The following is a 17,590-nucleotide window of genomic DNA, read 5'->3' on the forward strand; positions in this document are numbered from 1 at the left end:
ATTTATTTTTCAACAGGACAATGACCTCAAACACACCTCCAGGCTGTGTAAGGGCTATTTGACCAAGATGGAGAGTGATGGGGTGCTACGCTAGATGACCTGGCCTCCACAGTCACCAGACCTGAACCCAATCGAGATGGTTTGGGGTGAGCTGGACCGCAGAGTGAAGGCAAAAGGGCCCACAAGTGCTAAGCATCTCTGGGAACTCCTTCAAGATTGTTGGAAGACCATTTCCGGTGACTACCTCTTGAAGCTCATCAAGAGAATGCCAAGAGTGTGCAAAGCAGTCATCAAAGCAAAAGGTGGCTACCTTGAAGAACCTAGAATATAAGACATATTTTTAGTTGTTTCACACTTTTTTGTTAAGTATATAATTCCACATGTGTTAATTCATTGTTTTGATGCCTTCAGTGTGAATGTACAATTTTCATAGTTATAAAAATACAGAAAAATCTTTAAATGAGAAGGTGTGTCCAAACTTTTGGTCTGTACTGTATATGCATAAAACAGCTATTAAAATAAAAGGGATAAAGAATAGCAAAACCTGCGCCACGAGGTGATGGTCTCAGATTCTGTGGGGGGGACGGCTCCCCCCCACAGACAATGTACATATATGCATAAAACAGCTATTAAAATAAAAGGGATAAAGAATAGCAAAACCTGCGCCACGAGGTGATGGTCTCAGATTCTGTGGGGGGGACGGCTCCCCGGAAATTAGATGTGATTCTTCCACGCAGCGAGGTGTGCATGCGTCTGACGTCCCTGGCAAGAATGACTTAAAATGGCCGTTCTGGTTTTTAGTAAGGGGCCAAAACATTGGGAGACACCCATGTTGTTTACCTCACACGGGGGCTCGGTTTTGTGAACCCACCCAGCTGCAGAAGACCTAAAAATCCTTCAGATTTCATATCTTGGTATGGGGGGGGGGTCCCACATCCAAGATGGAGACATCATGTTTGCCATCACCACTATTCAAATATGATATCTCTATGACGCTCAGAAGCTCAGAACCAATTTCCCCGGTTCCCGGTAGTCTCCCAGCCACGAAAACCACACCATCTCAAAAATGTGGTCCCTGTGTTTATGACAGTCATGTGCATTGTTTAAATCGACATTAAAAGCTTGTACAGATAGACAATAGGATCTTGGAGGGAAAATCCAGGGTATACCAGTATGCTTGCTCTGGGCTGAGGTTTTATGGTGGTCATAAAAATTCCTTGTTAGGGGGGAGAAAGAGTGAGTTCTATGTTGGTCTCTTCCAAATGAGCAGCTATCTATAGTTTATGGGAGCATTAGTCAATTACTTGTTCAGCTGACAGATATTCAGACAACTGTGTTTTTAGTCCAGCACACTAACCCTATAGTGTTTTAGTATTAAGTCTGATAAATTAAACATTACAACATCTATACAACTACATCACCAGAACCACCATCAGTACAGTAATACATCACCAGAACCACCATCAATACAGTAACACATCACTAGGACCTCCATCAGTACATGAATACATCACCAGAACCATCATCAGTACGTGAATACATTGCCAAGCTTAGCACAGCTATCTATTGTATTGTCAAGTCAGCTCCATATACAATTGTATGACATTAACCTACTACTCCTAGTATGTCTTTAACAATGGTAAGGGGATGCTTGAAGTTGTTGTTACCAGCCATCATCAGACTGCAGACCATACAGGAACCATAGTTCTCATTAGTCGCAGGCAGTAGCTTTATTAAACATTTAAAGAGCTACTTAACTTTTAAAAAAATATCTTCTATGTTTTAAGGCTATTCATTTTGAGCAGATTCCTGTGAGTCTGAGGTGGGCTCAGTATGGAGAAGGGGTATTATGGGGTGGAACCTGAGACCCTTACTGATTGCGCAAAAGACCTCTTAGAAGAGTACAGCTCAGGAGACAATAGTATGACTTTCTACTCACTACATCCACTCTGTGCTGTATACATGCTCTCCTGTCTCTTGGGCTGTGGTCTTCTGGAGGTCTTTGTTTAGTGATTGGTGGGAGCTTCAGAACTGGGTGACCCATCAATCTGCTTAGAATGGGTATAAACATAAAAAATATCCCAAAAGTTTAGATACTCTTTAAAAAGAATGTCTCAAGTTTGAAAGGTATTCCTTGGAGGAAATCCAGCGAGGACTCAGACTTTAAGGTTGGACTTCAGAAAGGCAGATTTTAATGGACTCAGAAAGAGGGTAGGAAAGGTCCAATGGCTGGATGTTCTAAAGGACAGAAATGTCCCAGAAGGATGAAAGATTTTGCTAAATGAAATTCTCACTGCACAACCAGTATCACAAAAAGAAGGAAGAATTGGAAGCATTTAAAGAGACCAGGATGGATGAACACAGAACTTAAACACTTGTTAAAAAGGAAAAAAGAAATGTATATTAAATGGAAAGAGGGGGGCATATCTAAAGAAGAATATAATGCTGTCTGCAGGGAATACAGGGCAAGCATTAGGAGAGCTAAAGCCAGTAATGAAGTGAGGCTTGCAAGAGAGACCAAAAGCAATAAAAAAGGATTTTGGGGGTATGTCAAAAACAAAAGAAAAGTCAAAGATGCTACAGGATTTTTACAGCATTAAAAGGGTGAAGGGTTTAAGAAATTATGTTGAGAAGGACAAACTTTTAAATTCCTATTTTGCATATGTGTTCTCTAAGAAAGAAATTTTAACATTGACTCATCTTCATGGTTCTATAGAAGGAATAAAAGAATCCACACTATCTATAAAAAGAGAGATGGTGAAGGAACACTTAGCTAATTTAAATTAATTTAAATTTCCTAGCCCAGATGAATTACATCCTAGGGTACTGAAAGAGATAGCAGAGGAAATAACAGAACCACTAGCTAAAATCTTTGAAAAATCGTGGAGAACAAGACAAGTCCCAGAAGATTGGAGAAAGGCAAATTTTGTAACTATTTTCAAAAAAAGAAAGAAGATAGAGCCAGGAAATTACAGACCAGTAAGCATAACTTCTATACCAGGAAAGATCTTTGAATAAATTATTAAACAGCATGTATGTAAGTATTTGGATAAGAATACAGTAATTAACCAGAGCCAGCATGGGTTTGTAGCAAACAAGTCATGCCAGACTAATCTAATTTCCTTGTATGATGGAATCACTGACTGGGTGGATCAGTGAAATGCGGTAGATACAGTATATCTCGACTTCAGAAAAGCATTTGATAAAGTCTCAAATACTATACTTATTAAAAAAAAATGACTAAGTATGGGATTGACAATGCAATGGTTAGGTGGATTCATAAATGGCCCAATGATCGTACTCAAAGAGTGGTAATAAATGGTTGCACTTCCAATTGGAAGAATGTTTCAAGTGGGGTACCACAAGGCTCTGTACTGGTCCCAGCGTTGTTCTACATTTTTATAAAAGATCTAGCGAAGGGAACTGAAGGTAAACTAATCAAATTTGCAGACAATGCAAAACTAGGAGGGATAACTAACATTAGAGAAGACAATGAAAGTATTCAGAAGGATCTAGATAAGCTTGAACAATGGGCAGTGACTAATAGAAAGTTATTTAACAGGGAGAAATGCAAGATTCTACATCAAGGCAAGAAAAACAAAAATTACATTTACAGAATAGGAGGAATAGGGCTAAGCAACAGCATGTGTGAAAGAGACTTGGGTATACTAATGGATCACAGACTGTACATGAGTCAACAGTGTGATGCAGCAGCAAAAAAGGCAAATACAGTTCTGGGATGCATTAAGAGAAGTCTAAATAGCATGAAGTAATTATCCCCCTCTTCTCCTCCTTGGTCAGGTCTCATCTGGAATACTGTGTTCAGTTCTGGGCACCACATTTTAAAAAAGACATTGAAAAAACTGGAGCAAGTTCAGAGAAAAGCGACCAGGATGGTGAGTGGACTGCAAAGTATGTCCTACGAGGAACGGTTAAAGGACGTTTAGCTTTCAAAAAAGAGGTCTAAGAGGAGACTTAATAGCTGTCTATTAATATCTGAAGGAATGTCACAGTGTAGAGGGATCATCCTTATTCTCATTTGCACATGGAAACACGAGAAGCAAAGGAATGAAACTGAAAGGGAGTAGATACAGATTAGATATTAGAAAAAACTTTTTGACAGTGAGGGTGATCAATGAGTGGAACAGGCTTCCACAAGAGGTGGTGAGTTCTCCTTCAATGGAAGTCTTCACACAGAGGCTGGACAGACATCTGTCTGAGATGGTTTAGTGAATCCTGCATTGAGCAGGAGGTTGGATACCATGACCCTGTAGGTCCCTTCCAACTCTAACATTCTATGATTCTATCATCTATGATACAGGAAATAACTTTCTGATCGCTGGTGGTCTCACTGCCGTGCTCCCCACCAATCATGAGAACCAGGGCTCTGCCCCGGATGAATGGCGTGGAGGTTGATGATCCACACTACAGCTCCATTCATTCTATTAGGAATGCTAAAGATCTGGAGTTCCTATTAAGAATGTATGGAGAAGTAGTACAGATGATCGACCTCCACTCTGGTTCTCGGAAACTCTGGGGGTCCGAACAACTTAGGATAAGGGATAACTTTCCATTTTGATACAAGCTCTTTAAGGAACACTCTATCTAAAAAGGCTGTCAATCACCTGATGTATGAGCATAATGTTCATTTGTAGGGTGAAATGATTTTTAAAGTTATTAAAAGGGAGTCTGTCTCCCCAAAATGACAGACTGCATAAAAATTAGTACCAGGCATATACAGTTTAGGATAATATTTGATGAAAAAGTGACTTATTTATTATGCAAATGAGGGCATTTCTGTGCCCCCTTGGCGTGGCCTAAGCCTTGGTACACCGTTGTGACCTAATTTTAAAATTAAAGCCAGTCCCTTGTCTTGATTGATAGTGATCCTTTGCTAAGAAAGAGCTCTGTCTAACATCAGCTCCCCTGCCTGCACTTGTGCACCCATGGTGGAGGAGCACAGCACCACGCTCCAAGTCAGTGCGGGTGTAAAGTTGCCAAGAATGGTAGTTATGACCGAGCTGCTCTCCGGTGACACTCTGGCACTTTAGAAGGAAAACAGTGTCCCATTCCCATTGTGCTGTCAGGTGTGGGATGCATCACACTCACTTGTAGGCCGCAGGCCTCCACTGTCTCCAGGCCTCCATATTCAGGAGCCGCCGCACACAACTCAGGGACACCAGGTTCATTGCAACCAGCAAACTTTTACTGGTCAGTCCAAGTTCATCAGGTTGTAACATCAGCACTTCATATTTCTTACTTCCTCAGTACAACACATCTTCAGCTCTACCACTCGTTCATCCTAGACTACCCCCAAGCCCACTGACTGTCAGCCTCAGAGATTTCCTGTACTCCAGAGAACACGATGTGCCCGGCAGCTCCTATGCCAGACCTTGGGCTCCGGATATGATAGGAGCGTCCGCTCCGGATTCCAGTATGGTGTCCCACTGCTTTGAACGACTGGTAGATGCCAGCCCTAGCAGCCCACTGAACTTGAACTTGCACTTATTACTGCACTTCCCTATCTGAGTTACTACCAGGAAGTGCCACCTTTTTACCAACTAGTCCCTACCCATTGTGGACTAGTTCTATACATTAACTGCATCTTCTCCTTTTGACATCAACTAACTCCCATTATTGTATACCAAACATCTCATCACTATCACATGTCCTATTACACTACTCACATTGTACATTATCACTTTACATTACTTATACGCTGTACATTACCATAACACAGTATAAGAGATACACATCACTATTTACATTACATGTAAAACCGCATGACACTGTATACATGGCGTGATTGTTGTCTTCAGGGGCCGAAATGAAGCAGAACAGTCCACCACTCTTACACAGGTGTGCACACAATGTGGCTGTGGGCGCATTCTGATGCCTGTCTGTCCAGGCATCACAAGTGCTACTGTGCTCCTTCACTGTCAGGGCACAAGAGCAGAAATGCAAAGTGATTTTAGATTTAAGACAAGGGACTTGTTTTAAAATGCAAATAGAAGGGTGGAACAGTGCACCAAGGCAAAGGCCACGCCAAGGGTGCAGAGAAGCGCCCTCATTTGCATATATAAAAAAAAAATATTAAGTTAAAACTGTATATGCCTGGGCTACGTCCCCTATATAAATGTGTAGGCAGATTAATTGCAATTTTGGGGGTAAAAGACTCCCTTTAATTTTCATTGTTCTCAGCAATACATTGTCCTGTGTACACATGTGCTGCTGAGAAAATGTTTTTCTATGTGCGCAGGATGATTATGTTAACGATCGTTCTATGCACATAAAAGTAAGCCACATCCTGTCTAAACAGGCTATTAAAGCGAACCTGTCACCTGAGGAAACTCTATTAACCGGCAGATATGGGGTAAATCTGCAGGTTAATAGCGTTGTGAACCTGCCAGGCGCTGGCACTTGGACTCACGCTACCGAGAGGAAATTAACTTTATTCCTCCTGACAGCGTTCGGGTTCCAGTCATAGGGGCGGCGCTAGCGCGGGTTCAGTCACTGCTCTGTGCATGGAGAGCAGACTGGGCGAGCACCCACTCAGTATAATGTCCCCACAGCTCCCCAATCAGAAAGATGGCTCCCATAGTCCTTCGCTCAGTATGTGGCCCCCGTCTGATCCCCACTCAGTATAATGTCCCCACAGCTCCCCAATGAGAAAGATGGCTCCCATAGTCATTCGCTCAGTATGTGGCCCCCCTCCGAACCCCACTCAGTATAATGTCTCCACAGCTCCCCAATCAGAATGATGGCTCCCATAGTCCATCGCTCAGTATGTGGCCCCCCTCCGACCCCCACTCAGTATGATGTCCCAACAGCTCCCCAATCAGAATGATGGCTCCCATAGTCCATCACTCTATATGTGGCCCCCCTCCGACCCCCTCTCAGTATGATGTCCTCACAGCTCCCCAATCAGAATGATGGCTCCCATAGTCCATCACTCAGTATTTGGCCCCCCTCCGACCCCCGCTCAGTATGATGTCCCCACAGCTCCCCAATCAGAATGATGGCTCCCATAGTCCATCACTCAGTATGTGGCCCCCCTCCGACCCCCACTCAGTATGATGTCCCCACAGCTCCCCAATCAGAATGATGGCTCCCATAATCCATCACTCAGTATGTGGCCCCCCTCGGACCCCCGCTCAGTATGATGTCCCCACAGCTCCCCAATCAGAATGATAGCTCCCATAGTCCATCACTCAGTATGTGGCCCCCCTCCGACCCCCACTCAGTATGATGTCCCCACAGCTCCCCAATCAGAATGATGGCTCCCATAGTCCATCACTCAGTATGTGGCGCCCCTCCGACCCCCGCTCAGTATGATGTCCCCATAGCTCCCCAATCAGAATGATGGCTCCCATAGTCCTTTGCTCAGTATGTGGGCCCCCTCCGACCTCCACTAAGTATGATGGCCCCCACAACTACTGACCCTTCAAAAGAAATAAACAAACACTACTCACCCTGTTTACCGAGCACACTTTTTGAGTCTGTGCAGTGTGAGTACTGAGGCTTCCACGAAGCAGGCACAATGTAGTGACTGTAGTTATTGAAGCTTCAGACTAATAGGTGCAGGCTGAATAGTGGATCAGGGAGCCAATGCTTCCTAATCCTCCATTCTACTCAATGATATCCGCATCCTGATGAGTGGCAGGAGAGGCCCAGTGCTGACGCACGGACCATTAGCAGCCCCTGCCAAGAAGCTATAAGGGGGAGAGCGAGGGCGTTCTGTGAGCGATGCAGTGGCAGAGACTTACAATGAGTGGGGTGATTAAGTGATGGAGGAATCTTCAGTTCAGACGCTGTGAAACGTGCCTAATGAGATGAAGAGCATGGCACGAAGAATCTGGCCCGTAAGGTGGTTCTACTTGGCCCTCGAAACCAGAACTATGTGGGGCCCATTATTCTGAATGGAGGACTATGTGAGGCCATTATACTGTATGGAGGACTAGGTGGGGCCATTATTCTGTACGGAGGACTATGTGGAGCCCATTATTCTGTATGGAGGACTATGTGGGCCCATTATTCTGTATGGAGGACTATGTGGGGCTCATTATTCTGTACGGAGGACTATGTGGAGCCCATTATACTGTATGAAGGACTATGTGGAGCCCATTATACTGTATGGAGGACTATGTGGGCCCATTATTCTGTATGGAGGACTATGTGGGGCCCATTATCCTGTATGGAGGACTATGTGGGGCCCATTATTCTGTATGGAGGACTATGTGGGGCCCATAATACTGTATGGAGGACTATGTGAGGCCCATTATTCTGTACGAAAGACTATATGGGGCCCATTATTCTGTAGGGAGGACTATATGGGGCCCATAATTCTGTATGGAGGACTATGTGGGGCCCATAATACTGTATGGAGGACTATGTGGTGCCCATAATACTGTATGGAGGACTATGTGGGGCCCATTATTCGGTCTGGAGGAATTTGTGGGCCCATTATACTGTATACTGGTTGGCCCGCGACTTTGTCCAAGTTTTTCATTTTGGCCCTCTGTGTGTTTGAGTTTGATATCCCTGCCTCAGAGTTTGGCGAGTCTGAATAAGGCTGTTATATTGTACACTCTCCACTTTGAAACACAGGAAAGAGGGACACGCATTGCTGTGCATTTTTTTTCTTTTACTATTACAAATCCCTGACCCCACCTAGTCCTTTCTGTACACTCACACAGAAATAGTACCTATAGTGAAGTGCCTTAGTAGTACCACCCACTGCAATACTATTTGTATGTCCTCCCATGCAGTATGATGCTCATACAATGATGCTCATGAAACCCCCACAGTGAATTCCCTTCCAAAGTCTGAAGCTTCCACATTACCCCTACACATTAAGATGCCCCTCATACTGTATCATGTCTTCAATGTCACCCCACCCAGAAAAAAAAAATACTCACCTAGCTCAGTTCCCTCAAGACCTGTGCCGCTCTATACTGTATGAGGCTCGGAAGAGCACTTGCCTTCAAGTAATCTCACCACTCCTCACATATCAAGCCTCAGAGAGATGATGAAATCATTTACAGGCTGGATGGTGGAGCAGGGAGCTGATGGCTTCCCACTGCATCATTGTGTTCAACTGTATTGATATCCTAACTACGCTAATACAGTTGAAGCCAGGACATATTCCTTAATCCAGCTGGATCAAGGACAGTTGGGAGATATGCATATATGGTAGGACCAGTGGTGAAATCTTTACTTAACCCTAATACAAAATCTATAACAGGTTGCCAACCTATTATGTGCCATTTATAATTCTGACATCACCATAAGTGGCAGAGGGGCCTCCAGGCCTGTCAGGCACCGGGGCACTTGTACAACTGTGACCTCCTCAACCAACATGAAAATGTAATGTCCGCTCACCTGGATATGAAGGGCTTTCATAATGTAATTCATTAGAAATGATTTTCCTGTGCGCCTCTCTCCAATCACACTTATCAGGAAAACAGGACATTCTTCATTTCCCCCACGCAGGAAACACTTTGTCAGGACATTCTCATTTAGAACTAGAAGACCATTCTCATCGACACTTATTAGCTGCAGGGGCAGAAAAAAATAAGGAGTAAGTTAGTAGTCATAACTTTTACTTTAGAAAATCAAATTGGGGTACATAATATATCAGTTTTATGGATGACAATCACATTATTCAACCGTTCATCATTTTTAAAACTGATAACTAAACCAAAATGTAAAAGAGCAGCAGAATCAGGGAAGAAGAGCTCGAGGATTTTTGCAAAGTATGCAACACATTTTTTTGACTAAGTGACAGATCCTTTAAGTTCCACCTAAGGTGACTACATTGTAAATCAATGTTCAACCTCTGTTGCTGTGGTATCTAGGTAGGTATTCGACTACTGCTGAGTGAAATGGTTGTCGTGTGGCAGTAGACTTGTTCCAATGTGCCAGAATTACTATGGGCACTGTGATTTTGGAAAAGAATGGGTCGGAGATGAACATGTTAAGCATAGGTCCCATATGACAGGGATTGGACCGTGAGTAAAATGATAGGGGATAGGTGGTTATAGGGTTTGAATATGAAAGTAAAGGGGGAGGGACTATAGGGGTGTATATAAAGAAAAGTGGCCATTTTAGGGGATCCTCAAGGTGAAGAGTCCCACCTGCCCACCCTGTTTGAATTGGTTATTTGCGTTACAGTGTTACAATAAAAAAAAGTTTAACATAAGGGACATTTGAAAGTTATTGACATTTTGGGTCGCAGAGGTGGTGGGTTGGGGGTCCTTGGAGTTAATGTAAAAATTTGGTTGGGGGGGGGATCGAATGGATGGAATTAGTAATGGATGACCTGGCCCTTAGTGGGGCTCTGGACGGGGGTGGACCCTGGGAGCCGGTGTTTGGCGTTATTTTACCACTGACCATGGTGTGGGGCCCTCGAGGTTGAGTTTCACGGCTGATGAGGGTAAAGATACAGTATTTCTAATTTGAGTAATTGTTTAAAGTGTGCCAGATTTGATAGCTCCAAGGACCTTTCTTTTACTTCCTACAATAATGAAGTGTCATGTTTGCAAATTCACACGTGTGTTGGGTTGCTCCCAATTACACTAAAATCATGGGCACTCCAACACCTGTACAGGAGTGCCCCCCGGGAGTCATATACCAACTCCATAAGTGCCACCCCTGCTATTGACAACTGTTGTGGACACGAGGCAAGCGTTTAGGGGTCCAGCAGGCCATTTCAGCTACCGTGACAATACCATCTGCTGCCAGTGGAACTACATGTCCCAGCTGGCCCCTCTGCAACACATGGTGCCTCCCCCATGGCTCACCACATTGGAACAAGAGTGAATTGTCAGAAAATGAATGACCTATAGTTTAAATCAATTTGTTATGTTCAACGTATATTTTTATTAATCTTGGTAATGTATGTTCTTATTGTTTATGTAATTCAAAATGTAAAACAATCCTGAAATCTTATATAACCATATAGCAGGTTTACATATTTAACCTAGTAAAAAGAAGTGAAACCAAAATAATATAAATGTAAATCTTTTATTAGACCATTTTAAAAAAACAGAAAGGTGCTGACACATGAGGGGCACAGGTTCTAATCATCTGTACGCATGGATGCAAAATACATCAATATGATTTCGGTTACAGGCTTGAATGTAAAAGTGACACTGTGGCGAGTAACCGATGTCCCGAAGAAGCTGAGCAAAACGCGCGTCGGGGGAGAGGGACGCCACTAGATACAAATACAACTCACGGTATAACTAGAAGGTAAATACTTTTCTTTGATCTTAAATGGCTTTACCTATAAGCCTATAGCACTATGGCACTTTATAAAATGCACATCTACTGCCTATGACTTGTTCCCTATTTTGATAGTGTGATCTATCTAGATAACAGTACGATGTTACTTTAGATATTTCATACCTACTGTTCGTGACCTTAAGTCATACGTAACCAAATGGAAACAAACTTTAACAGGAGATATGCCTTATCATTACAGCACCCACCCCCCCCAGTATTTTTTACTAGGTGGAAGGGTGTAAAGGATATATCAAGTATCCTCCATGTAATTATGATCACTACCATATGATCCATTCCAATACTTTGCTTGAAATTAAAAACTATTCATAATAGAAAGTTCCTTTCTCTTTTACATATAAGGCACTTTATAAACATTATGCTCACAAACAGTATATAGGTAACCTGGGGTAATTACCACATGCTTCACCCCGATATCTGACTTTCAGTTAGAGAAAAAAACATTGGTTATTTGCCATAATTAGAGATGAGCGTTGTTCGACTCGAACTGTTCGCCAATCTCAAATTCGAGCTGTTTTGGACGGTGTTCGAGCCGTTCGGCGAACACGAACAATTTGAGAAAAATTCGGCTGTTCGAGGTTATGTTCGATAACTGTTCGTGCACCAAAATCATAACTGGATTTTTTCTCAGTAATGATGAAAATTAATGTTAATACGCAGTTTGAGTGTACAGCGGGGTGGGGGGAGGGGCAGGGGATGGATCTCTGCAGGAACAATGAAGATCTCCATTTTTTTTTCTCTTTCCCGCATTTGCAGTGGGGAGGTGCAATCTGTCAGCCTATCAGCAGCGCACACACGGAGCGAAGTGCTGTTTTTCACACAAGCAAGGGCATGTGTCATTGGCAGTGTATGTCACATGTCCTTGCCCTATAAGACCAAGCCATTTTCCCCGTCGCCACCATTTTCTCACTGCTGCAGCTGCGTGTTAGACAGCACCGCTGTTGCTGTGTGCGCTATACCTTGTTAATTTCAAGCCAATTTTCGCACAAATATACAGATAGCTTGGGAGTAGGGAATAGTTGTGATTGCAGTCCTTTTAAGGACTAGGTTACAGCATTTCCTACGACTTTTATCAGGCAGGTCTGTGCTCTTAAATAGATCGGTTGTGGGAGTAAAGACTAATTGTAATTGCAGTCCTTTTCAGGACTAGGTTACATGAGTTCCTATCAGTTTTTGCCAGGCAGGTCTGTGCCAGTGCTGTGCAAGTTTTTTTCACAGCATTTGGCTGAATCTAGCAAAGCAAATCCTTTTTGGCCTATTGCAGAGTGTGTTAGTCAGTGGAGTAGCCTATCTGTGTTGCAAGATATACCACCTGTGTATAGAATACCAATTTTTTTACTGCACCTAGTGAAGTAAAATCTTTTGGGCATAGCATCATTCTATTAGTCCATCTATACTGACCTCCATCAGGTTGCAAATTAAAACTAATTTTTATCTGCATCTACAGTACCTCTGAAAAAATATTTGGGCTTCTAGCAGTGTGTGGGACTTGTTCTATTAGTCCATCTATACTGACCTCCATCAGGTTGCAAACTGAATATATTTTTTTCTGCATCTACCTCTGAAAAAATATTGGGCTTCTAGCTGTGTGTGGGTCTTGTTCTATTAATCCATCTATACTGACCTCCATCAGGTTGCAAACTGAATATAATTTTTTTCTGCATCTAGCTCTGAAAAAATATTTGGCCTTCTAGTAGTGTGTCGGACTTTCTCTATTAGTCCATCTATACTGACCTCCATCAGGTTGCAAATTAAAACTAATTTTTATCTGCATCTACAGTACCTCTGAAAAAATATTTGGGCTTCTAGCAGTGTGTGGGACTTGTTCTATTAGTCCATCTATACTGACCTCCATCAGGTTGCAAACTGAATATAGTTTTTTCAGCATCTACCTCTGAAAAAATATTGGGCTTCTAGCTGTGTGTGGGACTTGTTCTATTAATCCATCTATACTGACCTCCATCAGGTTGCAAACTGAATATATTTTTTTCTGCATCTACCTCTGAAAAAATATTTGGCCTTCTAGTAGTGTGTCGGACTTTCTCTATTAGTCCATCTATACTGACCTCCATCAGGTTGCAAATTAAAACTAATTTTTATCTGCATCTACAGTACCTCTGAAAAAATATTTGGGCTTCTAGCAGTGTGTGGGACTTGTTCTATTAGTCCATCTATACTGACCTCCATCAGGTTGCAAACTGAATATATTTTTTTCTGCATCTACCTCTGAAAAAATATTGGGCTTCTAGCTGTGTGTGGGTCTTGTTCTATTAATCCATCTATACTGACCTCCATCAGGTTGCAAACTGAATATAATTTTTTTCTGCATCTAGCTCTGAAAAAATATTTGGCCTTCTAGTAGTGTGTCGGACTTTCTCTATTAGTCCATCTATACTGACCTCCATCAGGTTGCAAATTAAAACTAATTTTTATCTGCATCTACAGTACCTCTGAAAAAATATTTGGGCTTCTAGCTGTGTGTGGGACTTGTTGTATTAGTCCATCTATACTGACCTCCATCAGGTTGCAAACTGAATATATTTTTTTCTGCATCTACCTCTGAAAAAATATTTGGCCTTCTAGTAGTGTGTCGGACTTTCTCTATTAGTCCATCTATACTGACCTCCATCAGGTTGCAAATTAAAAATAATTTTTATCTGCATCTACAGTACCTCTGAAAAAATATTTGGGCTTCTAGCTGTGTGCGGGACTTGTTGTATTAGTCCATCTATACTGACCTCCATCAGGTTGCAAACTGAATATATTTTTTTCTGCATCTACCTCTGAAAAAATATTTGGCCTTCTAGTAGTGTGTCGGACTTTCTCTATTAGTCCATCTATACTGACCTCCATCAGGTTGCAAATTAAAACTAATTTTTATCTGCATCTACAGTACCTCTGAAAAAATATTTGGGCTTCTAGCAGTGTGTGGGACTTGTTGTATTAGTCCATCTATACTGACCTCCATCAGGTTGCAAACTGAATATATTTTTTTCTGCATCTACCTCTGAAAAAATATTGGGCTTCTAGCTGTGTGTGGGTCTTGTTCTATTAATCCATCTATACTGACCTCCATCAGGTTGGAAACTGAATATATTTTTTTCTGCATCTACCTCTGAAAAAATATTTGGCCTTCTAGTAGTGTGTCGGACTTTCTCTATTAGTCCATCTATACTGACCTCCATCAGGTTGCAAATTCAAAATAATTTTTTTCTGCATCTAACCCAGCCAATAGTTTTGGCCTAATACCACAGTTTGGCCACTCAGCTCTGCTCGGTTACCATCCGTTGTTTTTTTGTGCAAACAACTCCAGAGTTGTGAATTAGTTAACCACCAAAATGAGTGGAAAAAGGCCTGCTGCTGGTGGAAAGGGGAATAGGCGTGTTGGGAAGGGGAAAAAAGGTTGTGTCCGTGGGGTAGGTGTTAAAGCAACAGTAACATCTGCAGAAGAAAGACCATCTTCCAGCCAAACTAAAATGTCTACTTCTTTTAGCGGACAATGTGATAAGATCCCTTTCTTACGGCCACGCCAATCGCTACAAATTCCAGATGAGGCACAAAAACAGCAGGTGCTTCAACGGATATCAAGTGCTCCTTTAAGTGGGCTCTCCTCCACATCAACTTCAACATCACAAATACTCCAGTCCTCAAAGGTGTCACCCAAATCGCACTTGCTTCCTCACAGCTCCCAAATCTCCAGCTGCCCGTCTGAGTATGAGGTAGAACAGATGGTTGAGTCTGCAGAGCTGTTTACTCATACTATAGCCTGGGAATCAGAGGTCGACTCCAGCGCTTCTGTGAATCCAGACGAGGAAATGATCTGCACTGATGCCCAGAATCTTTATGAGTCGGATCCAGGACCAGACGCAGAAGGTTCTGACCATAATGTAGACCCTCATTCCCAAACTGTAACTCCTGTTGGTGGAGACAATGAGGAAGACGATGATAAGACTCAAATACCTGATTGGAGCGACAACTTTAGTTTTTTGTCAGGGCAGGAACAGGTTGGCTCTGAGGACGACGGGTGTGATAACGCACAGGGTGATGATGATGAGGTCGGAGATCCCACTTACTGTCAACCCACAGTCAGCCAAGAGATGAGGTCAGCAGAGGAGGTGGAGGAAGATGCTAGTGACGACGAGGTCAGGTTGCGCCTTCCTGGACAGAGACGTAGTACTGGAAGCACGTCAACAACTGCATCCTCAAACACAACTCTGCCTCTTACCACAAGTCATGGTGGCTCTTCAGATCGCATGGGTGCTAAGCCTTGCATAGCCTGGGCATTTTTTCAGATCGATAAAGATGACCCAACTCGTGTTATCTGTAACATTTGTCAGCAAAAGCTAAGTAGAGGCCAAAAAATACATAGTTTGAGTACTTCATGCATGAACCGGCACATGGACATGAAGCATAAGTTGCAGTGGGAAGCTCAGTGTGCTACAATGCGGCCTAGCCGGCCGGGCCAACCACCGTCTGCCATATCTTGTGCATCCGCGGCCTCTTCATCCTCTGTGACTGGGGGGACAGCAGTCACACCTGTTTTGGGGTGCAGACCTGCCACCTCTTTACCCGCAACAGCCAGCGTGATTGGCAGGTCATCATTTTCTTTGGAGGTGGTAACACCAGCTGGTGTTGAGCGCTGTCCGACATCGATAGCACCACCTTTGGATCAAGGCAACCTAACATCTCCGCCTGCATCTTCCTCACAGACCGGCAGTTTGCCGGGGACACCCTTATCAACCCCGTCTAAGCACAATAGCCAGCCCTCGGTCCCTCAGATGTGGACAAGTAAAAGACCATTTCCTCCTAGCCATGAGAAAGCTAAGAGGTTGAATTTCACCATCTGCAAGCTCTTGGCTACAGAAATGCTGCCTTTCCGCCTGGTGGACACAGAGGATTTTCGAGACCTTATGTCCGTCGCAGTGCCCCAGTACCAGATGCCCAGTCGGCACTACTTCTCAAAGAAAGGTGTGCCTGCGCTCCACCAGCATGTCGCACATAACATCACCGCTTCTTTGAGAAACTCTGTGTGTGACAGGGTGCATTTCACCACAGACACTTGGACGAGTAGGCATGGACAGGGGCGTTACATGTCGCTGACTGGGCACTGGGTAACTATGGTGACAGCAGGACAAGGGGCTGCTGTCCAAGTCTTGCCGTCCCCATGAGTTGTGCGTCAATCCTCTTTATGTCAAAGTTCCTCCACTGCTTCTGCCTCCTCAACCTCCTCTCGGTCTTCCACCTGCACCCAAAGTCTGTCTGGTCATGCCACAAGCTTTCTAACTGCGCAGAAGGGATCCTGCACACCTCCTTACTATGCTGGCAGTAGGGCTCAACGTCATCAGGCGGTTTTTACATTGAAATGTCTGGGAAATGTGAGTCACACAGCTGAGGAGTTGTGGTCAGCTCTGGAGAACCAATTTCATGAATGGTTGTCTCCACTGGACCTGAAACCAGGGAAGGCCGTGTGCGACAATGCTGCAAACCTGGGTGCGGCCCTTCGCCGGGGCAATGTCACACATGTGCCTTGTATGGCTCACGTGTTGAACCTGGTTGTCCAGCAATTTTTAGCCCACTATCCCAGACTAGATGGCCTTCTGCAGAGGGCACGGTCGCTGTGTGCTCACTTCCGCCGTTCGCATCCCGCAGCTCAGCGACTTACATCTCTACAGAAGTCGTTGGGCCTGCCACTTCACCGGCTAAAATGCGATGTGCCTACCCGGTGGAATTCAACTCTGCACATGTTGCAGCGACTGTGGCAGCACCGACAAGCCCTGGTGCAATACGTTCTGACGTATAGCCTGGGCCAACGAGATTCAGAGGTGGGGCAAATCACGCTGGAGGAGTGGTCTCAGATCAGGGACCTATGCACCCTTCTGCACAGTTTTGAAATGGCGACGAAGATGTTTAGTGCTGACGATGCCATTATCAGCATGACTATTCCGGTGATTTACATGCTGGAGCACATGTTAAACAGAATTCGGAGTCAGGTGGTGGCACAAGAGGAGGTGGAGGAAGTAGAGGAGGAGGAGTTGTATGCGGAAGGGCTAACATCTGCAAGGTCCAGACGGTCGGCAGCACCAAGGCGGCAGGCATGTGAGGGTGGGGGAGATGGTTTTACCAGGGCGCATGGTAGCAGCCAAACTAGTGAGGAAGGTGCAGGAGCCCAGGAAGAAGTGGAGGACGAACTGATGGAAGACTCATCAGATGAGGGAGACCTTGATCACATTTCTGTTGTGCGAGGTTGGGGGGAGAGGACAGAGGAAGGAAGCATGATTGTTACCTC

General features: G+C 43.9%; 1 protein-coding gene across 3 annotated transcripts in view; it reads right to left on the reverse strand.

Annotated features, from left to right (window-relative positions):
* Positions 1-17,590, reverse strand: part of LOC141166849 (RING finger protein 112-like) — a 109,963-nt gene that overhangs the window by 76,354 nt on the left and 16,019 nt on the right. For all 3 annotated transcript variants that reach the window (XM_073653963.1, XM_073653962.1, XM_073653964.1), the window contains one exon: positions 9,382-9,555. In XM_073653963.1, the coding sequence (XP_073510064.1) occupies positions 9,382-9,555 (174 nt within the window). The remainder of the gene's footprint in view (positions 1-9,381; positions 9,556-17,590) is intronic.

Source organism: Phyllobates terribilis, unplaced genomic scaffold (genome assembly GCF_046119375.1).
Source record: "Phyllobates terribilis strain yellow unplaced genomic scaffold, ASM4611937v1 Scaffold_11__3_contigs__length_659146591, whole genome shotgun sequence".
NCBI classification, from domain to species: domain Eukaryota; kingdom Metazoa; phylum Chordata; class Amphibia; order Anura; family Dendrobatidae; genus Phyllobates; species Phyllobates terribilis.